This window comes from Cynoglossus semilaevis, chromosome 14, assembly GCF_000523025.1.
Source record: "Cynoglossus semilaevis isolate Cse_v1.0 chromosome 14, Cse_v1.0, whole genome shotgun sequence".
NCBI classification, from domain to species: Eukaryota; Metazoa; Chordata; class Actinopteri; order Pleuronectiformes; family Cynoglossidae; genus Cynoglossus; species Cynoglossus semilaevis.
Genome location: NC_024320.1, coordinates 555,716 through 576,163, shown reverse-complemented (window position 1 = coordinate 576,163; position 20,448 = coordinate 555,716). Strand labels below are relative to the sequence as shown.

At 39.5% G+C, this 20,448-nt stretch overlaps 3 protein-coding genes across 4 annotated transcripts in view; all 3 read left to right on the top strand.

Moving 5' to 3' along the window:
- Window positions 1-7,611, top strand: part of tmc2a (transmembrane channel-like 2a) — an 11,885-nt gene extending 4,274 nt beyond the window's left edge. The window contains exons 8-18 of the mRNA XM_008324294.3: window positions 882-1,029; window positions 1,215-1,403; window positions 1,650-1,829; window positions 2,194-2,352; window positions 2,423-2,551; window positions 3,488-3,555; window positions 5,105-5,344; window positions 5,431-5,556; window positions 6,139-6,217; window positions 6,552-6,672; window positions 7,062-7,611. Of these exons, the coding sequence (XP_008322516.1) occupies window positions 882-1,029; window positions 1,215-1,403; window positions 1,650-1,829; window positions 2,194-2,352; window positions 2,423-2,551; window positions 3,488-3,555; window positions 5,105-5,344; window positions 5,431-5,556; window positions 6,139-6,217; window positions 6,552-6,672; window positions 7,062-7,252 (1,630 nt within the window). The 3' untranslated portion in view covers window positions 7,253-7,611. The remainder of the gene's footprint in view (window positions 1-881; window positions 1,030-1,214; window positions 1,404-1,649; window positions 1,830-2,193; window positions 2,353-2,422; window positions 2,552-3,487; window positions 3,556-5,104; window positions 5,345-5,430; window positions 5,557-6,138; window positions 6,218-6,551; window positions 6,673-7,061) is intronic.
- A 1,363-nt stretch (window positions 7,612-8,974) lies between these two features.
- On the top strand, window positions 8,975-14,320 carry LOC103389034 (annexin A1-like). Of its 2 annotated transcripts, none has more exons than XM_017038924.2 (12): window positions 8,975-9,002; window positions 9,440-9,518; window positions 9,615-9,717; window positions 9,810-9,904; window positions 11,538-11,651; window positions 11,978-12,068; window positions 12,286-12,422; window positions 12,552-12,645; window positions 13,118-13,213; window positions 13,377-13,435; window positions 13,868-13,990; window positions 14,071-14,320. In XM_017038924.2, exons 2-12 carry the CDS (start codon window positions 9,450-9,452, stop codon window positions 14,125-14,127), a joined length of 1,038 nt encoding a protein of 345 aa, XP_016894413.1. In that variant the 5' UTR covers window positions 8,975-9,002; window positions 9,440-9,449; the 3' UTR covers window positions 14,128-14,320. The 2 variants fall into 2 exon arrangements, with proteins under 2 accessions (XP_016894413.1, XP_008322514.1); XM_008324292.3 differs by having other exon boundaries at window positions 9,612-9,717.
- A 333-nt stretch (window positions 14,321-14,653) lies between these two features.
- The window catches only part of slc30a5 (solute carrier family 30 member 5), a 7,582-nt gene continuing 1,787 nt past the window's right edge, over window positions 14,654-20,448 (top strand). Inside the window, exons 1-13 of the mRNA XM_017038314.2 lie at window positions 14,654-15,199; window positions 15,666-15,788; window positions 15,872-15,938; window positions 16,083-16,168; window positions 16,352-16,439; window positions 16,524-16,611; window positions 17,015-17,091; window positions 17,199-17,369; window positions 17,474-17,762; window positions 18,918-19,126; window positions 19,224-19,381; window positions 20,111-20,240; window positions 20,357-20,442. Coding sequence (XP_016893803.1) covers window positions 15,129-15,199; window positions 15,666-15,788; window positions 15,872-15,938; window positions 16,083-16,168; window positions 16,352-16,439; window positions 16,524-16,611; window positions 17,015-17,091; window positions 17,199-17,369; window positions 17,474-17,762; window positions 18,918-19,126; window positions 19,224-19,381; window positions 20,111-20,240; window positions 20,357-20,442 — 1,643 coding nt within the window. The 5' untranslated portion in view covers window positions 14,654-15,128. The remainder of the gene's footprint in view (window positions 15,200-15,665; window positions 15,789-15,871; window positions 15,939-16,082; window positions 16,169-16,351; window positions 16,440-16,523; window positions 16,612-17,014; window positions 17,092-17,198; window positions 17,370-17,473; window positions 17,763-18,917; window positions 19,127-19,223; window positions 19,382-20,110; window positions 20,241-20,356; window positions 20,443-20,448) is intronic.

The following is a 20,448-nucleotide window of genomic DNA, read 5'->3' as shown; positions in this document are numbered from 1 at the left end:
CCAGCAGTAGTCCAGCAGTAGTCCAGCAGTAGTCCAGCAGTAGTCCAGCAGTAGTCCAGCAGTAGTCCAGCAGTAGTCCAGCAGTAGCCTTACAGTAGTCCAGCATTAGACTAGCAGTAGCCTTGCAGAGTAGCCTTGCAGTAGTCCAGCAGTAGACTAGCAGTAAACCAGCAGTAGCCTTGCAGTAGTCCAGCATTAGACTAGCAGTAGTCCAGCAGTAGACTAGCAGTAGACCAGCAGTAGACTAGCAGTAGACCAGCAGTAGACTAGCAGTAGACCAGCAGTAGCCCTACAGCAGTCCAGCATTAGACTAGCACTAGACTAGCAGTAAACCAGCAGTAGCCTTGCAGTAGTCCAGCAGTAGACTAGCAGTAGACTAGCAGTAGTCCAGCAGTAGCCTTGCAGTAGTCCAGCATTAGACTAGCAGTAGTCCAGCAGTAGCCTTACAGTAGTCCAGCATTAGACTAGCAGTAGTCCAGCAGTAGACCAGCAGCAGACCAGCAGCAGACCAGCAGTAGTCCAGCAGCAGACCTGCAACATGTGTTTTCCTATGAGCTCAAAGTGATGATTTCCAACATGGACTGTGGTTGGTGGTAGACAGACTGATACTTTCACCAAGTTTATTTTTGACATTGATTCTTGATGTTTTTCTGTAAACCACACACTCCTCCTTATCAAAGTCCATAGAGAAAAAGAAGGGGCTTAACTCCAAGGCAGACAAAGGTGTTGAATGTCTATTTTAAATAACAAACTACATCACTAATGTAGTAAATGTAAACAGATCAAACCAGCAATTGACACGTCCCCATGACCTAAAAAGATCTACTGTTAGTAATCTACTGTGAAGTCTTCACTGTATGATAAACATTTTTTTTTTTTAGGATGGCCAAGAACGCAGATGTCGGTGGTGGCGACGGCGATGAAGGAGAATTCACATTTGCCTGGAAGATGTTCACCAGCTGGGATTATCTGATTGGAAACGCCGAGACGGCAGACAACAAGTACGCCTCCATCACCACTAGCTTCAAGGTGAACACACGCACACCCACCTAACTAACATCTAAAAATACAAAGAACTTAGCTTAGCCTAGCTTAGAGTCAGCTCAAAATAACAATCTACTTTAACCCTAGCGTGATAGCCGGGCTTGCTAACCAAGTCGTCATCATCCCCAGCTCTTAAACTCTGGTTTTGTTACTTCTTCTGCCAAGAACAGGAGTCCATCGTAGACGAGCAGGAGAACCAGAAAGATGAAAACATCCACCTTCGCAGGTTCCTCAGAGTTCTGGCTAACTTCCTGATCATCTGTAGCCTCGGGGGTAGCGGCTACCTTATCTACTTCGTGGTGAAAAGGTCGCAGGAGTTTGCAAACAGAACCGACCTCAGCTGGTATGAGAAGAACGAGGTAATGAAATACTATTGAGAACCTGATCACATGTTTATTTTTTATCTTCACAAACCACTGTATGATGTGCTGCCACCTAGTGACTGGAGGCTTGTTAACATTCAAGCATTACAGCAGTGGTACACTTGTGTCCAGTGCCCATGCCATATTCTATTGGAACCACTCATCGTGCCGGGAGACCCACCCCATTATTTGAGAAGCTTTAAGCTGCTTTAACCTGAGTTTGGTGTCAACTGTTTTGTCCAGCTGGAGATCATCATGTCTTTGCTGGGTCTGGTCTGTCCTCCTCTGTTCGAGACCATTGCAGAGCTGGAGGACTACCATCCACGGATTGCCCTCAAGTGGCAGCTGGGGAGAATTTTCGCCCTCTTCCTGGGAAACCTCTACACCTTCCTGTTCGCACTGTTTGATGAGGTCAACACCAAGGTGTGATACCACTGATACCAAACAAAAATTAAACAAATCAATAATACCAAAACAGCTGAAGGCTAGCAAAATTAGGCATAGAATTAAATAGAAGAGACCTCTCTAAAATGTTCTACGCCATCTATTGGGAAAACGTGGGTTTGCAGGGAAAGGGCAGCATATGTATAACAATAGTATAATGATAATATAAATAAATGATATAATTTGGAAACGTTTTGCGGGCCAATCCAGGCCTTGGGCCTTAGTTTGCCCATGCCTGGTTTAGAGTTGAACTAAATTTATATTGAACTTAAACCAGAGTAATGTTTAAAACATAAATCACATATTTGGATAGGATTCAACCTCCCGTGTTGCTCCTTTTCAGCTGGAAGAGGAGCAGTCCATTCAGAACGCCTCCATCTGGGCCATAAAGGAGTACTACGCCAATTTCTCACGAATGATCAACGACTCAGAGGTCACGCCTCCACCTATGGACCCTGCTGATGTCATCAGGGGACCCTGTTGGGAAACGGCTGTAGGCATTGTAAGGAACACAGCGGAGAAATGTCGGCTTGGTTTTGGTGCAACGCTGACACGTGACCTTTGACCCGCAGGAGTTTGTGAAGCTGACCGTGTCAGACATTCAGGTGACCTACCTGACCATCCTGATCGGAGACTTTGCCAGAGCGGTCATCGTCCGTTTCCTCAACTACTGCTGGTGCTGGGACCTGGAGGCTGGATTTGTAAGATTAGAATTAAGATTGATTAATCTACAACATATGACTACAATATGATAAAGGATCATTTAGAACTACCAATGGAAAGTTAACAACAGTATCCACAGGTAGCTAACAAGTAGCTAAAATATCATAACTTCCTACCAATGGGCTAACTTTTCTAATAACAGGTGAGTCGATCATAGTATCCAGAATATTGACACTGTAAACATGATTCACAAGATATTTAAAAAAAAATACAACCATTAGTATAGTAGTATAGGGCAGGGGTCGGCAACTTTAGCTACCGTTCTTTCTCGCGCGGCCCACACACATATACGCAATAAGCCATTCACGCTACTAGTATAACATACAATAGCCTACCAGAAAAGTCACTAATAGCTAGCGGTATGATCCTTGTTAGCCCGTACAAATCCATAAATTAGCCGCATCATCGTTTAATCTGCAGGGTTGAAAGTGTGTAAAAAAAAAAAGTGGCTTATAGTCGATCATCGTTTAATCTGCAGGGTTGAAAGCGTGTAAAAAAAAAAGTGGCTTATAGTCTGGAAATTACGGTAATGTTAAGATAACTCTTTGTATAAAGAAACTATGAAATGAACAAATAACAAACTGTGACAGAGACGACAAAATTACATTCCTGCAAATGACAAAACATTTTGAATTCAAGAGGCATACGATTACTTAAAAAAATACTCAATGTCTATTTGAGTCCTTCTTGTATTTATAGGGTTGCCCAAGTTTGAATGTGACTTTTGCATCTTTTAATGCCAAGAGGGGTACAAACACTTTCCAACCATTAACAACTGTTTTGCAAACTTTAACGTCAAACCCACAGCAGAGGGATGAAAAAAAACAACATGGTTGGTTGCCGGCCCCTGGTATAGAGTATAGTAAAGAATAAAAACAATTACATATTATTTGTTTCTTTGTGTTTAATTGTAGCCTTCGTATGGAGAGTTTGACATCAGTGGAAATGTCCTTGGTCTGGTCTTCAACCAGGGGATGATCTGGTACACCCACACACACACACACTCCAGTACTCAATCCTTAACTATTGCATATGAAAACAATATAGAAATGTTGTTTAATGGATAAGGGACCGCGCTGCTTTTGGCAGTGACGGTCTTTTTATATTCCAAATAACTTTGGAATATGTTGCCCACAAATATCTTTTGCCAGAGTTGAATAATATGATGTCAAACAGCCGTTTTCTTTGACACCCAGACTTGAGAACTGGACTTGACAAAGCATGTTGATAACTGCCGTTGCAGTACAGTTTAACTCTGATCCCCAATCAGAGCTTTAGGTTTTGTTAAGCCAGACCATGAGCACAGAGCCTGAGTATGTAGAGCCTCCTTCACAGTACAGGCCCCTGATCACCTGATGAAGATACAGTGTAGTGTTCAGTTGGACTCATGTTTCTGTCTTTCTATGATACAACAACAGCACCTTTCACTGTATGTACATGTTTGATCTCCCTCTCTGGTATCTCTCATGTCCTAACATTGTTGTTGTTGTTGTTGTGTTTTGCTGTTCTGAAGGGAAACAATGACAATCACAACCCCCCAGTAGCTGTAGAATTCTTTGTGATCAATTGTTTTTTATTGTGCATTGACAGAAAAAATACAAGTACAAAACATGTGATCAATTGTTTTTTATTGTGCATTTACAGAACACAATACTAGATATACAAGGCGACCCCCTACCTGTCCCTTTACGGATCTCTACAAAAAAGAAAAAAAAAAGCTAATAACGATGAGATATCACTTAAGGTAGTAGAAATGTGTCTCCAAAAAGCAGATACACTTGGACAATCCCAATACATGTGTATGAATGTTCCTTTAGTGTGAGTGTACATAATTCACAATTGGGAGATTCTCCCATACTGTGTCCCAGCAAATTCTTTCTTCTCCTATGACAGGAAGGTCTCGAACCAATGTATTTTGTACAGGTAATGGTGCGCAAGGATCAGAAATAAATGTACACAGTTTAGAGACCATCCCTCGTGTTTGATTTTTAGGCGTGGGTAGTTTTAGTTTAGTCAATGGATGAGCTGGAAGTGCTAGGGCCCAGGGGACACCTTATGCTTTCATGGCCAATCTCGGTTGCAAATAGATAAAAAAATGAAGAACCTGGTAGGTCATATTCAGCCTGTAGATCACTAAAAGCACGCAAACCATCACTATTGAACAGGTCTTTGAGAGCATTGACTCCCTTATTCCTCCATGATGGAAAAGAGAATGGCTTTTTACCAATAAGCAAAGAAAAGTTATTGGATATAGGAGAGTGTTTGTGCCATTTTAGAACTATCTCAGTATGATTCACTACAGTTTGGCAGGTTCTAAACGTACAGGAAATTATAGGGCCTAGATGTGTTTAAACTACTCTAGGCGGGATGTTAGAATACTAATGATAGTACTAGTTTCCAGGAAACAGAGGTATTGGAATCGAACCATACAGATAGAGGTTGAAGTACGAAAGAGCAAAAGTACATTTTGAGGTTTGTCTAAGAGCTGTAGATTTCATTGACTGTCATTCTCGCCTGTCACATGACCTCAGGATGGGGGCCTTCTATGCTCCTGGTCTGGTTGGTATCAATGTCCTTCGCCTTCTAAGCTCCATGTACTACCAGTGCTGGGCCGTCATGGCCACCAACGTCCCCCATGAGCGAGTGTTCAAGGCATCCAAGTCCAACAACTTCTACATGGGTCTGCTGCTGCTCATCCTCTTCCTCAGCCTCCTGCCGGTTGTCTACACTGTCATGTCACTGCCTCCCTCCTTTGACTGTGGACCCTTCAGGTAAACCCATAAATCAAAACCCACTGATATGAAGCTGGTGGTGAAAGATGGAGTTCTCTAGGAGGTGCTGCTGTGACTGTGTGCAGTGGAAAGACGAAGATGTATAACGTCATCATGGAGACCATCGACCTGGACCTGCCGGCCTTTGTGGGATCGCTGTTCAGCTACGCTGCCAATCCAGGGCTAATCATACCAGCAGTGCTTCTCATGGTGTGAGTATGGGGAAGACACCGAGAGAGACTGTGAGAGAGCGGAAGAAAGGGAGAGAGAGGGAGAGAGAGAGACTGACACATGCAGACACAAATACATTGATTTGTTGACATAACAGAAAAGGAAAAAATGGAGCACATGTTTTTTTAAAGGGTCAAAGGTCATAAGATAAAAAACTATAACACAGTAGTAGAGGTTAGCCAATTGCTAATTATTAGCCTACATGGAAAAGGGGAAAAAGTCCTTGAAATGTTTACTGCTCACATTTACCTGAAAGTTTGACTGAATTTGGAAAAAAAAAACACATCCATAACATGAAAGTTAATGGATTAAACTAACCTGCAAAAAACATCAGTCAGAAGAGTGAGTCGAGATCAGACCAAATGTTTAGTGTAACTGAAAGGTACAGACTCATTAAAAAAACATAAGCCAAGAACCATCCATCCATCCATTTTCATCAGCTGCATCAACCGCACAAGCCCCTTGTCAGATTGAACTAAGAATTAGCCAAACCTGGACTAAAAGCTAGCCACTACAGAAAGTTAGCCAACAACTGAACTGAAAGTAATGCTCTCTTTCCCCAGACTGGCCATCTACTATTTGAACTCCGTGTCAGAGGCCTACAAAAACTCCAACATGGAGCTAAAGAAAAAGATGCAGATGGTGAGTAGAGAAAGCAAAGCATATGAATTGTTCGTGCTAATTTATAGAATGTAAGCTTTGTCTTTGTAAATTACTCCTCCGTGAACCAAACTCATTTAGAAACCAATCAGTTCAATCAACTTGTATTCATAATGGTAACCTAAAATAAGGATTTTACACTGTTGTCAGAGAACAACATGAAACTGACTTCCTGATGGGGGCAGCAGTGGACCAACTCCCCTACTGTCATTCTAACACACTTCATTCTCTAAAAAAACAACAACTTTCGAACAGTTAAAATAACTCAGTAACTACAGTCAACAACATTAACATTCACGTGTACCCTACTCCTCAGGCTCGGGATGAAGAGAAGAACCGTAGGAACAATATGGACAGTACCAACCAGGTCCTGAAAGACCTGGAGGACCTGCTGCCAAACCGCTCTCTGGCTCCACCTGCTGTACCACCTGAGCCAGGTCACCAAAACGTCTACAGTTTTGATAGTTTGAAACAGAGTTTATTTTTCAGCCAACAATCCGTTGAGAAAACCACTGATGTTGCATCAATTGTTATTTTGTATTTTTACACGAATTCGTTTTCAATCCAGTTATTCAAAAGTTTAAATATAGAATGGGACTTTAATTTCCCGTTACTAAGGCGGCAGGAGATGAAGACAGTAATCTTTTGTTGTTGTTGTTGTTTTGGTTTAGGTGAATTTGAGTTTGTTACTTCAGGTTCCTGTTCTCCACATGTGAGGAACCAAGAGGATTTTAGAAACAATTTTGGACTTTATTCTCTCTTTGTTCACCATGTCTTTAACTTTAACTAGATGTGACTGATCTGTGACTTTCTTTGACCTCTACAGAAAACCCACCAGAGCCAGAACCAAGGCCCACAAAGACCAGACCTGGTAAAGGAGTGAACCTGCAGAAAGACGTGGCTCTGGCTTCACCAAACCCCAACAGTCAGAGACCAGTGAACCGGGCCCCGGGTCCCAGACCAGGACTGGAACCTGGAGCAGGACGAGGACGTGGCAGAGGGCCGCCTCCAACATAATGACCCTCCCACCGTCCCTTGTAGTCATTCTCAAAATGCAGAATCTGATTCAGAAATATTTGATTAATACTAATAAAGTAGGAGGAAATGAAAGGCCGAAAAAAATCATTATGCCAATTATTAGTACTGTTGCATTTATGGTTATGGCTCTGAACTAAACCTCAATAAAATCAAGGAACTGCAATTGCATAAATTAATATTAATGTTCCAAAGAATAAAACAAATACAAAATTATGAAAGTATTTATTTAGCACATTCCAACAAACTTGGACCCAATTTATGTGTACAATAAATGATTATGTACAGGCCTACTGGCCTACTGAAAGATTGTAAAATTAAATGTTGTGCTGCTTTATTCCCTGCATTTAAGTCAATTGCTGGATCATTTCGTGCTGCTTTATTCCCGCATCCAACTGTGCATCACTAGTAATTACACACATATGCATATACTGATTAGAATGTTTGTTTAATACAAGACAAAATCAACTATTTTACTGTGACCTAGAAAGAAATGCTGAAATATTGACCAGAGTAAACGAGCCCTGAACAATGCTGAAATATTGACCAGAGTAAACGAACCCTGCCCTGAACAGTTTGTACTGTTCTGTCTGAATATTACCCTGATGTAAACTTGGCAACAAGGATAACTAGAACATTACACAGTAAACCAGAATATTGAAGAAATATTGAACAATGTTCCACAGGTCTATGAAGTCAAAATAACATATAAGTAATATTGACCTGAAATATTTAACAGTAGAATCAAAGTACTGCATAAATATAGTCCAGTTAGAATCTGGTGTCCCATGTGTCTGAGCAGAACATCATGGTCTGTGTGTTTAGTTCTACGATGATAATCAAGTCTGGAACTGAAGGGTTCTAACGACCAACACTGTAGGAACCCAGTGTTGGTTGTCAGAACATACAGTAAGTCAAACAGTGATCTATGAATATTAAAAAAAAATATCTTAAATCAAAATAAATTTACTTCACATTTTGTCTTTTTTTATTTGTGCTGTGTTTTTTGGTAATTTTCAGCTCCTCTTTAGCTAACCTATGATTAGCCATATCTGTCCCATGTTACAGGGCTGGTTCCGGGGCCAGATTTGAGCTATTTAATAGATACGTTTACAATTCAGCTATTAGGGTAAATAGTGTGGCTACATTTAGGTAGTGCTAAATGAAGGCAAGCGGTAATTGCTATCTTTGGCTAAATTATTACCTCTGTTTTCTTTTGTCTAATTTAAGCGGTGTTTAGGGTAAATAGATATTTTATGCTATATGTGCTACTAAGCTTATTAATATTCAATAGCTTTGGCTAGGTTGGCTAATTTCTATGATTATGATTTTTCTTTTTAAACCTTTTTATTACATTAACGTTTAGAAGAAAACTGTATCTCACGTGTCCACGAGCCCTTCATCTCACAAGAAAAAAAAAAACAGGAAACAAAAACGTGTGTCGTTGCATTTTTTAAAGGTGTTTGGTTAAAGGGTGAAGCAGCCGTGTGCCACAAGTAACAGACAGTCGCCCAACCAGTCAGAAACGTCCGTCAGCTCAGAGGAATGCGCTCTTTGAGAAGACGCTCCTCATTGGCTAAGGCTCAGCAGGTGAATAAACCCATCCGAGCAAACCCGGGTGGAGACGCAGTGAGAATCAGACAGACGACACAGAGAAGGAACGATTGCTGCTGCTGCTAAGGTCAGGCCGTTGTTATCCAGAGAAGGAACGATTGCTGCTGCTGCTGTTAAGGTCAGGCCGTTGTTATCTTTTACATACAGAAATATGAGACATGAGCAGAAACACTGAATTATTATTTTATTTTCATTTGGGTAATTTTGTAAGATAACTTCCGGTCAGAAACCGGTGTAAAAGCTGCTGCACGTGAAACAAACAAGTTCAGGATGAAATTCTGTGCAGAAAAACTTCAACTCTGTAACATTAAGTCATTTATTTGGACTTGGTTTTCCGTAAATGTAAAAGTATATAAACCAGGACTTTGCACTTTGACAAATTCTTGACCATCCATCAGACTAAGTAAGTGCCTAATGTGATGGATATGGGCCGGATCCATGAATATTTTGCCGGAATTTCATCAGTTCTGTTGATTTTAGAATATCTTGTCTTTTCCTGTCTTTTCTTCTTCCTAATTTTCTCTGTTTCTTCACGTTCCTTTGTTGTCCCTCCAGTCTGGTCACGATGTCTCTCTTCAAAAAGTTTTTTTCCAATATAGTCCGTGACAGAGACTCTGAGGATGACAACGTGAAGGTGAGTACGTCCTTCTGATGCTGCGGGCCTCAAACCAAAAATCCACTGTTGTCCGTTTCTTTTTGATTGTCTTTATTTCTGCGTGTTGTGTAGAAGGTCGTGGTAAAACAAAAGCCTTATCATGGAACAGTGACTCCATATCCCAACTTCAATGCCAGCAGTGATGCGTCTGTTCTGAAAAGTGCCATTGAAAGTCATGGTGAGTTTTGACTGTCTGGTCCTTGCAGGAACTTCACGAAACACTTTTCTTGTAACAATTATAAATATCCAATAAATCTTTTCTTCTGTCAGGAGTGGACGAAGATGTGATCATTGCTGTACTGGTTAAGAGAAGCAACGAGCAGAGGCAGAAAATCAAAGCTGTTTATGAAGCCTCTACCGGAAAAGTGAGAAGATTATTGTTTTTTATTTTTGGCGCAAGTTCTCCAACTCTTACTTTTCATAAATACAAAATTTGAGTTAAGTAAAAGATGAACACATTTAGCCAAGAAATAGCTAAATGTTAGCTTAATGTAACGAAAACATAAAATCAAAAAGTTAATTAAATACAAATACCCACAGTTAAACTAAGTAATGTCACCTTAAGGAGGTGACATTTAGCGAAAAAGAACTAAGTAATGTCACCTTAAGGAGGTGTGAAAGTATTTAGAAATATATTTAGAAATAATCCAACGACACCAGAGGTGCCAAACATTGGGTACCACACTGTTGCTGTGTCATGGGTTCTGGGCCACAAGGGAAAAAAAGACCAATTATTATTATTATTATTATTATTATTATTATTATGTTGATAATAATAATATGCTAGTTAGCCAGAAACATGGAAATGTTAAAATTAAATAAAATTGGTCATACACCAGATAAACCGTACCTAATGGAAAGGAGATTTACTTTTAAAGAAATGGTTAAAAGTGAGTCAAGAAAATGCTAAAGTTAGCTGAAGAAATAGAATTCAGATTAAAATAACTTGGACATCATAACAAATAAGTTAACAAAAACAGCAGAAATGTCAGGTCAAAGCAGAAATAGCAAAAATATTAGCTGAAAAAATTCAAATAAAAACCAATGAAATATATCAGTTAAGTCAGTAACAACATACTATTCAGTAATTACTGATAATGTTACCTGTAGGTTTTATTAATGTCTAAAGGGCTGTTCTGTTAAATTGTTTTTAGTCTCCTGTTTTTTTTTTTCTCTCCTGTTTGTTTTTGGTTTTGCATTCACTGATTTGCAATGTAAATGAACAGAGTTTCTGCAGTACGCAGCTCAGAGAGTTTTGAAAACAACGGTAGGTCAGATCCTCAGAAAGTCAGCTGACTGTCGAGTTTCATTATTTAGTTCCAGAGATGACCTGAGGACATTTCTCCCACCCTCTCACCCTCTATCTCTCTTTCTTTCTCTCTTTCTCCCTTTCTCTCTTTCTTTCTTTCTCTCTTTCTTTCTTTCTTTCTTTCTTTTTTCTTACTTTCTTTCTTACTTTCTTTCTCTCTTTCTTTCTCTCTCTCTTTCTCTCTTTCTTTCTCTCTTTCTCCCTTTCTCTCCTTCTTTCTTTCTAACTTTGTGCTGCATTCGTTTCATTTCTATTATTTTAGAATATTTATCTTTCTTTCTCTCTTTCTCTCTCTCTGTGGCCATGTACCTCTGTGTGATGTCACTGTTTGTTGACATTTTTTTTTACATCACTGCCCACATGATCTTAGCTCTAGGGTCTGTACCAGGATTGTTGTTGCTAATGTTAGCTCTGGTGTCTGTACCAAACCTGTTGTAGCTAATGTCAAATCTAGCAGTGGTACCGGAATTAGGGAACTGAGAATGTTGTAATTTATGTTTAATTTATGTCAAATCTAGCAGTGGTACCGGAATGAGGGAACTGAGAACGTTGTAATTTATTGTATTATTTAATTATAATTTTGTCTGTAAATAATTGAGTAAAATAACCCTGTGTTTTTTATTATAATGTTTAAATGTAACATCATTTTGATCATTATGTATTGCTCCTCTCTCCCTGTGTATTCACAGAGACTTGACCAAACTCTTAAATCTGTTCTGCGTTCTGATCTGGAGGACGTCTCCCTGGCTCTGCTCATGACTCCGCCTCAGTTTGACGCCTATCTGATGAGAAAAGCCACAAAGGTGATGTTGGTGCTTTTCTTATTCGTTGTAATTAGTCTCTATGACCAATTCCATGTAATTTACTGTAAACAAGTTTATAGAGGCCCGGACAGAAATCAGTTCTAAATGTCAGTCATACTCATTTGAACAGTCCTTAACTTTGATGAAGGTCACTGTCAAGGTTGAAGAGTTCTGTTACTGGATGTGAATTTTTACGTCCAGTTGCCTAACAGAACTCTTCAACCTTGGTCTCTGATATTCGTACTCATTTCCAAAGACCCTGTAATAATTAATGAATGCATTTTAACTTTGTTTTTAACCTGATGTTCTTGTTAAAAAAAAAACAGAGATTGGGCACAAACGAGGACTTGCTGGTAGAAGTTCTGGCCACAAGGACCAACCAGGAGATCAGAGACCTCAAGAGAGTCTACCAAGAAGGTTACTTTGTTTATTCCTTCTTATTCACATCCCAGGAATGTACATGACGTTCTGTTAGTGTCTCTCTGCTCCTGACCCATCATTACAGCCACAGGGATGCACTGTAATCATCCACATCTTTGTTATTACTGTTACAAACCACACTATTTGAGCTGCAAACACCAAAGTGTGACATTAGTTAGATTGTTGTTGTTGTTGTTGTTGTTGTTGTCTTCAGAGTACAAGCAGGATCTGGAGGAGGTTATTAGAGATGAGACCAATGGAGAATTCACTGACGCCCTGCTGGCCATGCTGCAAGCTGACAAAGATGAGGACATTGACATCAACCTGGAACTGGCCAAGAAGGATGCTAAGGTACAAGATGGGGAAAGATTTTGTATCATAACAATATTTAATGTATTTTCACCCACAGAAAATGTAACAAATGTTTGGGCAGGAGGGTCATTTTATTTTAAACAACGTGGTTCTGTGTTCTCTTTTTAGACTCTGTTCGAAGCAGGAGAACATCCTGAAGGAATTAACGTGTCCACTTACATCAAGATCTTGACCAAGAGGAGCGGCCCTCAGCTCTCAAAGAGTGAGTTTTAAAACGGGTCAAAGCAACAGGTTTGTATAACAACAACCTGAAACTATAACTGCAGCCAGAAAAAGAAGGAGGGGACATTCTAATGTGGACAAACAGGTGGAACCACACCGTTCACTGCCGAAGGAGAAACACACCCTACAAGGTCAATGCAGTCTTTGACTGGATAATCATGCTTCACATAATGAGGACTGAAATGTAAGATGTGGCCCAACAAAGACCAATATGAATTGCTGTTTATTGGCAAAGAAAATACAGTTGTAAGGTCAGTTTACTGTGAACTAGTGATAATGTAATATTTGTTTTACTATTGACTTGCATAGTAATATTCTCAGGTTTGGAGAATTTTTTCACAGTCACATGTTTGAATGTTTAAAGTGCTATAGCAAAGCGCTTAAAACATAAAAAGTAAAGAGAATAGTATGTATGTTTTATTTATTTTTTGTTGTCTTTGTTTAATTGTTAGCGTTCCAACTGTACGCCTCCCACAATGATGTCTCTTTACCCAAGGCTCTGTTATTGAAATTGAAAGGAGACATTGAAGACTGTCTGATTGATATTGGTAAGTCAAACATTACAGACCACAAACATGTGCTCATCTGGTTTACTGCGAAGTGATACGTTTTTTTGTACTGGTTACTAAAGCCAAAAAATACACAGAGATGGCGTATGAACATCTGTGCTCATTTCTGTTTCTAAAAATGTCTTTGTGTGTCTTTATTCAGTGAAATGTGCCTGGAACAAATCCGCGTTTTTTGCAGAAAAACTCCATAAGGCCATGAAGGTTTGTACACATAGATTACTTTACTGTAAGTTACTGTAAGTTACTGTAAGAAAAATTTAAAAATAGCCAAACGACATATATTCCCTGAAACGAGTAAAAAGCAAAAATGCAAACAGAACTAGTTAATAACTTCATATGAGTCAGGTCTAGGTGAAAATTAGCCTTAAATGCTAACAAAAAGGAAACAAAACAGCTTGCTCCAAATACGGAGCTTAAAATATTATTTTCTGTATTAGCCAGAAGTTAAACTAAACTGCTTACAATTCTGTCAGAAAAATAATAAGAGCAGAAATGTAAACCAAAAAAGGTTTTGTTATTAGGATGGCTAAAAGCTAGTCAAACTAACTGTTTCAAAACGTTCTAAATGTTTTACTTCTCACTGTGCCGCCGGGTGTTTGGTTCTGTTACTGATTCTGTGCTGTATAATGTTAGGGCTATGGAACTTGTGAGGACACACTGATACGAATTCTGGTCAGTCGTTCTGAGGTGGATCTGAAAAAAATTGTGGAAGAATACAGAGCCATGTATGATATCAGCCTCCAAGAGGATATACATGTAAGAAACAATGGCAAATTATTTTTTTTCTGGTTTTGTTTTTCATCTGAGTTCCCAGTAAATGTGTTTGTTTTAAACAGAACGATACTAAGGGACATTACCAGAGGGTCCTGCTGGGACTGTGTGGACCACACTGAATTCTCATCATTGCGGTGAGGATGAAAATCAATGCGAAAAGGTCAAGAGGTGTTCACAGAGACTAGAAGTCTTTAATAATTAGAAATCATTTGAATTGTGTAAGAACGGTTGTTTTTTCTGACTACTGAGACAACACAAATGTAAATATTGAATGTCCTCTGTCTGACCATAAAATAAATTGATTACAAGATGTTGGGAGACTTGTTTCTTAATTTTGTGAAGTATAATAATAGGTGAAAACCTTTTCGTACACATAATTTACCAGAAACAAGTATACAGATTAGCTGTCGCAATACCGAAATATCGTTTAAAAACATTTGTAGCGAACTGTAACTGTTATTGTCGCAAAGTTATTTTCTGGTTTTGCCCTGCCCAATATGGCTACGTCGATGCTGAGTTTAATAGAACGAACTAGCGTTGCTATATTGCGTTACTGCTATCCTGAAGTGACTCTTATGAACCAGTCACTGAGCAGCATGAGTCTCTCGAACACCCATACGTGACGTGGCACGATTACCGTGTCCGGAAGTGCGGTGCTCCGGCTGAAGCGGTGCTGCTAACAAACATTATTTTCTTTTCACCACGATTTTTGTATGATTTTGCGTCGTCACTACGGCCAAACAGTTAAATCTAAATATATTTTTCGGTGTCTTTGTATGACGTTTACTGGTGAATCATCGCGGCAACAACGTTTGGATATAAAGCGAAGTAATGTGACAGATGGCTAGTTAGCGAGTGAGCTAAAGAGTTCATTGAAATTCAGCTTTGGATCTGATTTTTATAGACTTTTTTGATGAAATAAATTGAGAAAGCTGTAGTAAATAATGCATTAGAACAATAGGAGATACAAGCTCGAACCCCGGCTGTAGACATGTTGAAGTTTGATCACACTTCTTAGGAAGCAGCAGTGGTATTGTTCATGAAAATGATGATGGTGAAGTAACTGGGACATAAATAGAATATCCTGGACTCTCAGTAGTTTGGTTCTGGGGAATTGAAGATGGACGAAAAATACAGCAGCAATGTGCTCTCAGGAGGAAAACTTGGAATGGTGGAAGTCCCAGATTCCAGGTGCGTCTCATTTAAAATAAAACCATAATTATTCTAAATGTTTAGTTATGTAGTTGCACTGTTTCCTGTGCTTTGTGTACAAAAATGTTTGTTGTCTGTTTGTGTATGGTTACTGAAAGTTGTTTTTGTTGAACCATATTAACCATCGATTTTTAGGTCATTTGATTTGTGTATTTGTGTAATTGAAGAATAATGTTCATTCTAGTGAGCAATCGTCAATGAAAAACAAAGAAATCACTACCATAAAAATATTTGACCTGTTTAAGGAAGACATGCAGATAGAAATATTTAAATTAGAAAGACCTGTATAAAGATAGAGAATTAAACTGAGTTTTTTTTTCATTCCAAGGATTTAAAAAGATTTTAAAAATCTCATCCTTGGCCCCAATACCCTTTTCATTCTATTTTTTTTTTGTTATGTAATGATAGGAAGCCATAAAATATTAGTGTTCTTTTCTCCTCTCAGGCTGACCAGGTACATCATTTTACTAGTCATCTCCAAAGTTCTCAAAGCTCTCGGGATCTTTGAATCGTACGATGTGCTCAAAGTTGTTCACATTGTCCAGTTTGTCTTCATACTAAAATTAGGGTGAGTACTTTTTAAGATTCAGATGGAATGTGCTGAATAATCCTTTTTATATATTTTTAATAAATTTTGACATCTCTTCTCAGGTCTGCTGTGGTTTTACTTTTCTTCCAAAAACCATTTTCCTCTGGTAAAATAATCTCTAAGAGACAGGTTTGTGGATGTTTCTGTCCTTACTGTAAAATAAATTCTAATTTTTAATGACTAGTTGTTCATTACCAAGCATGCACCACACATTTTGTTCATGAAGTACTTTGTCTTGATGCCCTCTAATCTGACTTTTTTTTTTTTTCTCAGTGGATAAAGTTACTAAAACATGCCGTTTTCAGCTGTGTCATTTCTCTCCTGGGATTCTTTGGTCTCACTCTCTGTGGACCTTTGAGGTAAAAACAAACTTAAAATTAAATAATTAAAAATGTAGTAACATTCTGATTCAATAAATCAGAAAACATACATTTAAAATCTAAAAACCTGGTCTGTGATCTGAAGACAACAGCCATCCTTGGTTTTCTGTGTTCTTCTATCATCATCATTATTGTTGTTATATTTTCTCGTGTCCTATACAGGACCTTGTTGTTGTTTGAACACAGTGATGTTGTGGTCATCGCTCTCCTTGGTGTCCTGTTCACAAGCTCAGGCGGAGGACCATCTAAGGTAGGGGAGCATTTGACAACCTGTCTGTGTGTTCCACTGTACTACAGAAGTACTGAATGAGTGTGTATTTTTGTCTTGATCCAGACCAGAGGTGCTGCCTTTTTTATCATTGCTGTTATCTGTCTCCTGCTCTTTGACAACGATGATCTCATGGCCAAAATGGCAGAGCACCGTATCCTTTAATTCTTGGGTCCAATCCTGTGTGAATGGTATTAGGAACAAGTTCTTCTTAGGTGTCTCCTGTTAGAAACTTTCAGTGGATTCATATATTTCATCACACATACTTTTGTGACATTTCTGTTTGTCTGTGTGCTGTGGAATTTTTATTATGTGCCTTGGCTTAAAGAAGGTGGGAACCTTTGTTCTAAACGATCTGAAGAAAACAGCTCCAAGAAACAAACACTACATGCGTTTTTGGTTTCTCCTCTTCGGACCACGTGACTTAGGCTGTGACCCTCTTTGTCATCAGAAGAGCGGACATTTCTGTTATTTGTTACTTCAAAGGGTTGTCTTTGAAGTAACGTGTTATTCAGTCTCAGGTGTTTGTTTTTCTTCCTTGACTCTTCTTCCTCCAGCTGAAGGACACCATGACAGTGCTCTTACTCATTTTCTTCACACGGCTATTGCATTTCTAGGAGTTGCAGATCACAAAGTAAGAATTACTTTTTTTTTTTTTTTCTTTGTCCATGTCCAGTACTGTAGAGTAGGATTTTGCCTTAATTGTTTCCATCTTTGGTGTTTGTGCGCTGATGTTGTCAGGGTGGAGTTGTTCTGTTGGTGGTGTCTCTCTGTCTGAAGGTGGCCTTCCACACGGCCTCCAGGAAGCTGTCGGTGGAATTAGGTGGAGCCAAACGTCTCTACGTCCTGGACAACCTGGTTTCTGCTGTGGTTCTGCTGCCATGGGTCATTGTCCTGTCGGGGACCACAGATGTAATCACAAAAACATTCAATAAAATGTTTTTTTTCTTCTTGACATTTTCTTATAAAGCAGAAGTCTGACTTGACTTTTTATTTTTTTTCTGTCTCCTCACCAGAGTAAAGTAGAATCCTGGTCCTCCCTCATCCTGCCGTTCTCCATGATCATCTTTTCTGTGATGATCCTGGAGTTTTATGTGGAGTCCATGTGTAATGCCAAGATGGAGACGCCGCGCTGCGCTCGCTACGGTAGCTTTGCTCTCTTTCTGAGCGCCCTGCTGCTGGCCAACTTCTGGACTCATCCTCTGACCGACCAACTGAGATCCATGAGCAAACCACCGCAGATGGTCAGCACAGAGCATGTGCTCTCAGGAGGAGTGATTGTCAGCGCCATCTTCTTCATCCTCTGTGAGTGGGTGGATTTTTGTGTTTATAATTTCTAGTTGACAACTTATTCTCCTAGTACACTTCTCAACTCAACAAGAGTGTATCACATGGACCAAAATTGTCCTAAAATTGACTAGAGGGGCCATGTGATGTTGCTTTGGCCTTCTGGGGTGTTCAGTCACCCCATCAGACTATCATATTTCTTTTTATGATTTATATATAATTACATACAATTTATATGTAGATACATATTACGGTTATTTCCAAGCTATTAAGCGCACCGGAATATAAGCCGCACCCACTAAATTTAAAAAGAAAACAATAATTGTACGTATATTGGTCACACTTCTCTATAAGCCCCAGGTGTCCATGTTGTAACATGGGATGTTTACACTGAGTTTTTTTTTTTTTTTCCAATTTTAAAAATCCATAAATTAGCTGGATCATTGTTTAAGCTGCAGGTTTCAAAGCGTGTGAAAATAGTAGTGGCTTATAGTCTGGAAATGACGGTACATATTATGTATCTACACATGAATTGATATGTAGATACATATTATGTTTCAGTAGCCTTCTCTAATATAAATATGGAATAGCTGATTGATATGTCTTATTAATGTCAACCAGCTACAAGCAATTCAAATTAGTCTACAGGGATTGTAGATATATCCTGAACTAATAGTATGACTATATTTTACATAAAAATAACACTATGAACATTTTTGTTTTGGGGTGTGTAAATACCCCAGGGGATCACTCATGTCTACTTACTTCAGTTGGCAGCATTGACTCATTCTAGTGTAATACTGATACGATGTGAATATTTACAGAACATGTTGTAATAGTTTTCAGACTATAGACAGTATATAATATTGAGATAATTTTTCTTCGTAGTTTTTTTTTTGTTTGTTTTAACAAAGAAAACTGGAAATGTTTTGACCAAATGTCCGGATGAACTGCTGGAATCACAATGTCAACCAGTAGAGCAGTTGTTGCTCTACTGCTCTCTCTTGTGGTCAGTTGGTGTCAATGCAGTAAATCTCCAAAGATTTACTTTGAGCGTTGATGTTACAAAATTATGTAAAACCTTATAGAAGGACATGGCAAAGGATCATCAAATTCTTTATAATCTCACGTAAGAAATCCTCCGATTGGTTGACGATTGTTTGTCTTCTGCAGCGTCCAGCATTCTCTCGTCTCCTTCAAAGAAAGGTCAGAAGGGAACCTTGGTGGGTTACTCTCCTGAAGGAACTCCCCTGTATAACTTTATGGGTGACGCACTGCAACACACTTCACAGTCACTGCCCAGGTTTATCAAGGACTCCCTCAAACAGATTCTGGAGGAGTACGACTCCCGGCAAATCTTCTACTTCCTGTGTCTCAACCTGGTGAGTGTAGGGTGTAGATCTGTGGACTAAGTGGACTTGTAAACCAAATGAAACATCACATTCAGACATTTTCTGTGTGTGTGTGCGCGTGTTCCAGGCGTTCACCTTTGTGGAGCTGTTTTATGGCGCCTGGACCAACAGCCTGGGGTTAATCTCTGACGGTTTCCACATGCTGTTCGACTGCTCTGCTCTAGTCCTGGGTCTATTTGCTGCCCTCATGACGCGATGGAAAGCCACCAGGATCTTCTCCTACGGGTAAAATTGTTCATATTGACTCAAACTGACTGACACAACAACACAACAGATTGTTCAGGACTGTAGACTGATTAATGTTGAAGGTCAAGGACTGGACTGAAGTTTAGGAAAGGAAACTCTCCACGCATTCAACAAGACACTGAAATACACCAACTCTATGAAGAGACATTTTCACTGAGACTATTGGAGATTTGTATGGACAATTTTTACTTCTTCCATCATTAGAGTACAATAGAGCCAGCCATGATGTATGGTTTAGAGACAGTAGCAATAGGCAGAAGACAGGAGGCGGAGCTGGAGGTGGCAGAGTTAAAGATGCTAAGATTCTCTTTAGGAGTGACAAGAATGGACAGGATCAGGAATGAGGTCATTAGAGGGACAACACAGACAGGAAGGTTTGGAGAAAAAGCTAGAGAAGCCAGATTGAGATGGTTTGGGCATGTGCAGAGGAGGGACAGTGGATACATTGGTAGAAGAATGTTGGAGATGGAGCTACCAGGTTGGAGACAAAGAGGAAAGCCAAAGAGGAGATATATGGATGCAGGGAGGACATGCAGATAGTTGGAGTCAGAGTAGAAGATGCAGAGAACAGGGTGAAATGGAAAACGACGATTCACTGTGGCAATTCCTGGGGGAAAAAAAAGGGACAAAGCCGAAAGGAAAAGAAGAAGTAATTCAGATTTAGGATGAGTGTGGTCAGAGGTTTCATTTATTTATTTATTTCTACAGATTTGGTCGTGTGGAAATCCTCTCTGGATTCATCAACGGTCTGTTCCTGATGGTCATTGCCTTCTTTGTGTTTGTGGAGTCCGTCACTCGACTGTTGGATCCTCCCAATATAGACACAGACATGTTAACGGTGAGTCATCAGCAAAAACATTGAATTCTCTCCTAACGTTATAGACTTGAGCTGAACTTCCCGGTTCTGGGGTCAGTCTTTGAACTTTATCAGCGCTCCTTCTTATTCTCCTGCAGCCTGTGTCAGTTGGGGGTCTGCTGGTCAACCTTGTGGGCATCTGCGCCTTCAGTCACGCACACTCCCATGGTGGGAAAAGCTGCTCGTCACA

What these genes read in the sequence shown, in the direction of transcription:
- LOC103389034 (XM_008324292.3), top strand. Translation starts at nt 9,450, where the DNA reads ATGTCTCTCTTCAAAAAGTTTTTTTCCAATATAGTCCGTGACAGAGAC. An exon ending in CGGCCCTCAGCTCTCAAAGA is followed by an intron (nt 12,646 to 13,117) that starts GTGAGTTTTAAA and finishes TTTAATTGTTAG; the next exon opens with CGTTCCAACTGTACGCCTCC. An exon ending in AGACTGTCTGATTGATATTG is followed by an intron (nt 13,214 to 13,376) that starts GTAAGTCAAACA and finishes GTCTTTATTCAG; the next exon opens with TGAAATGTGCCTGGAACAAA.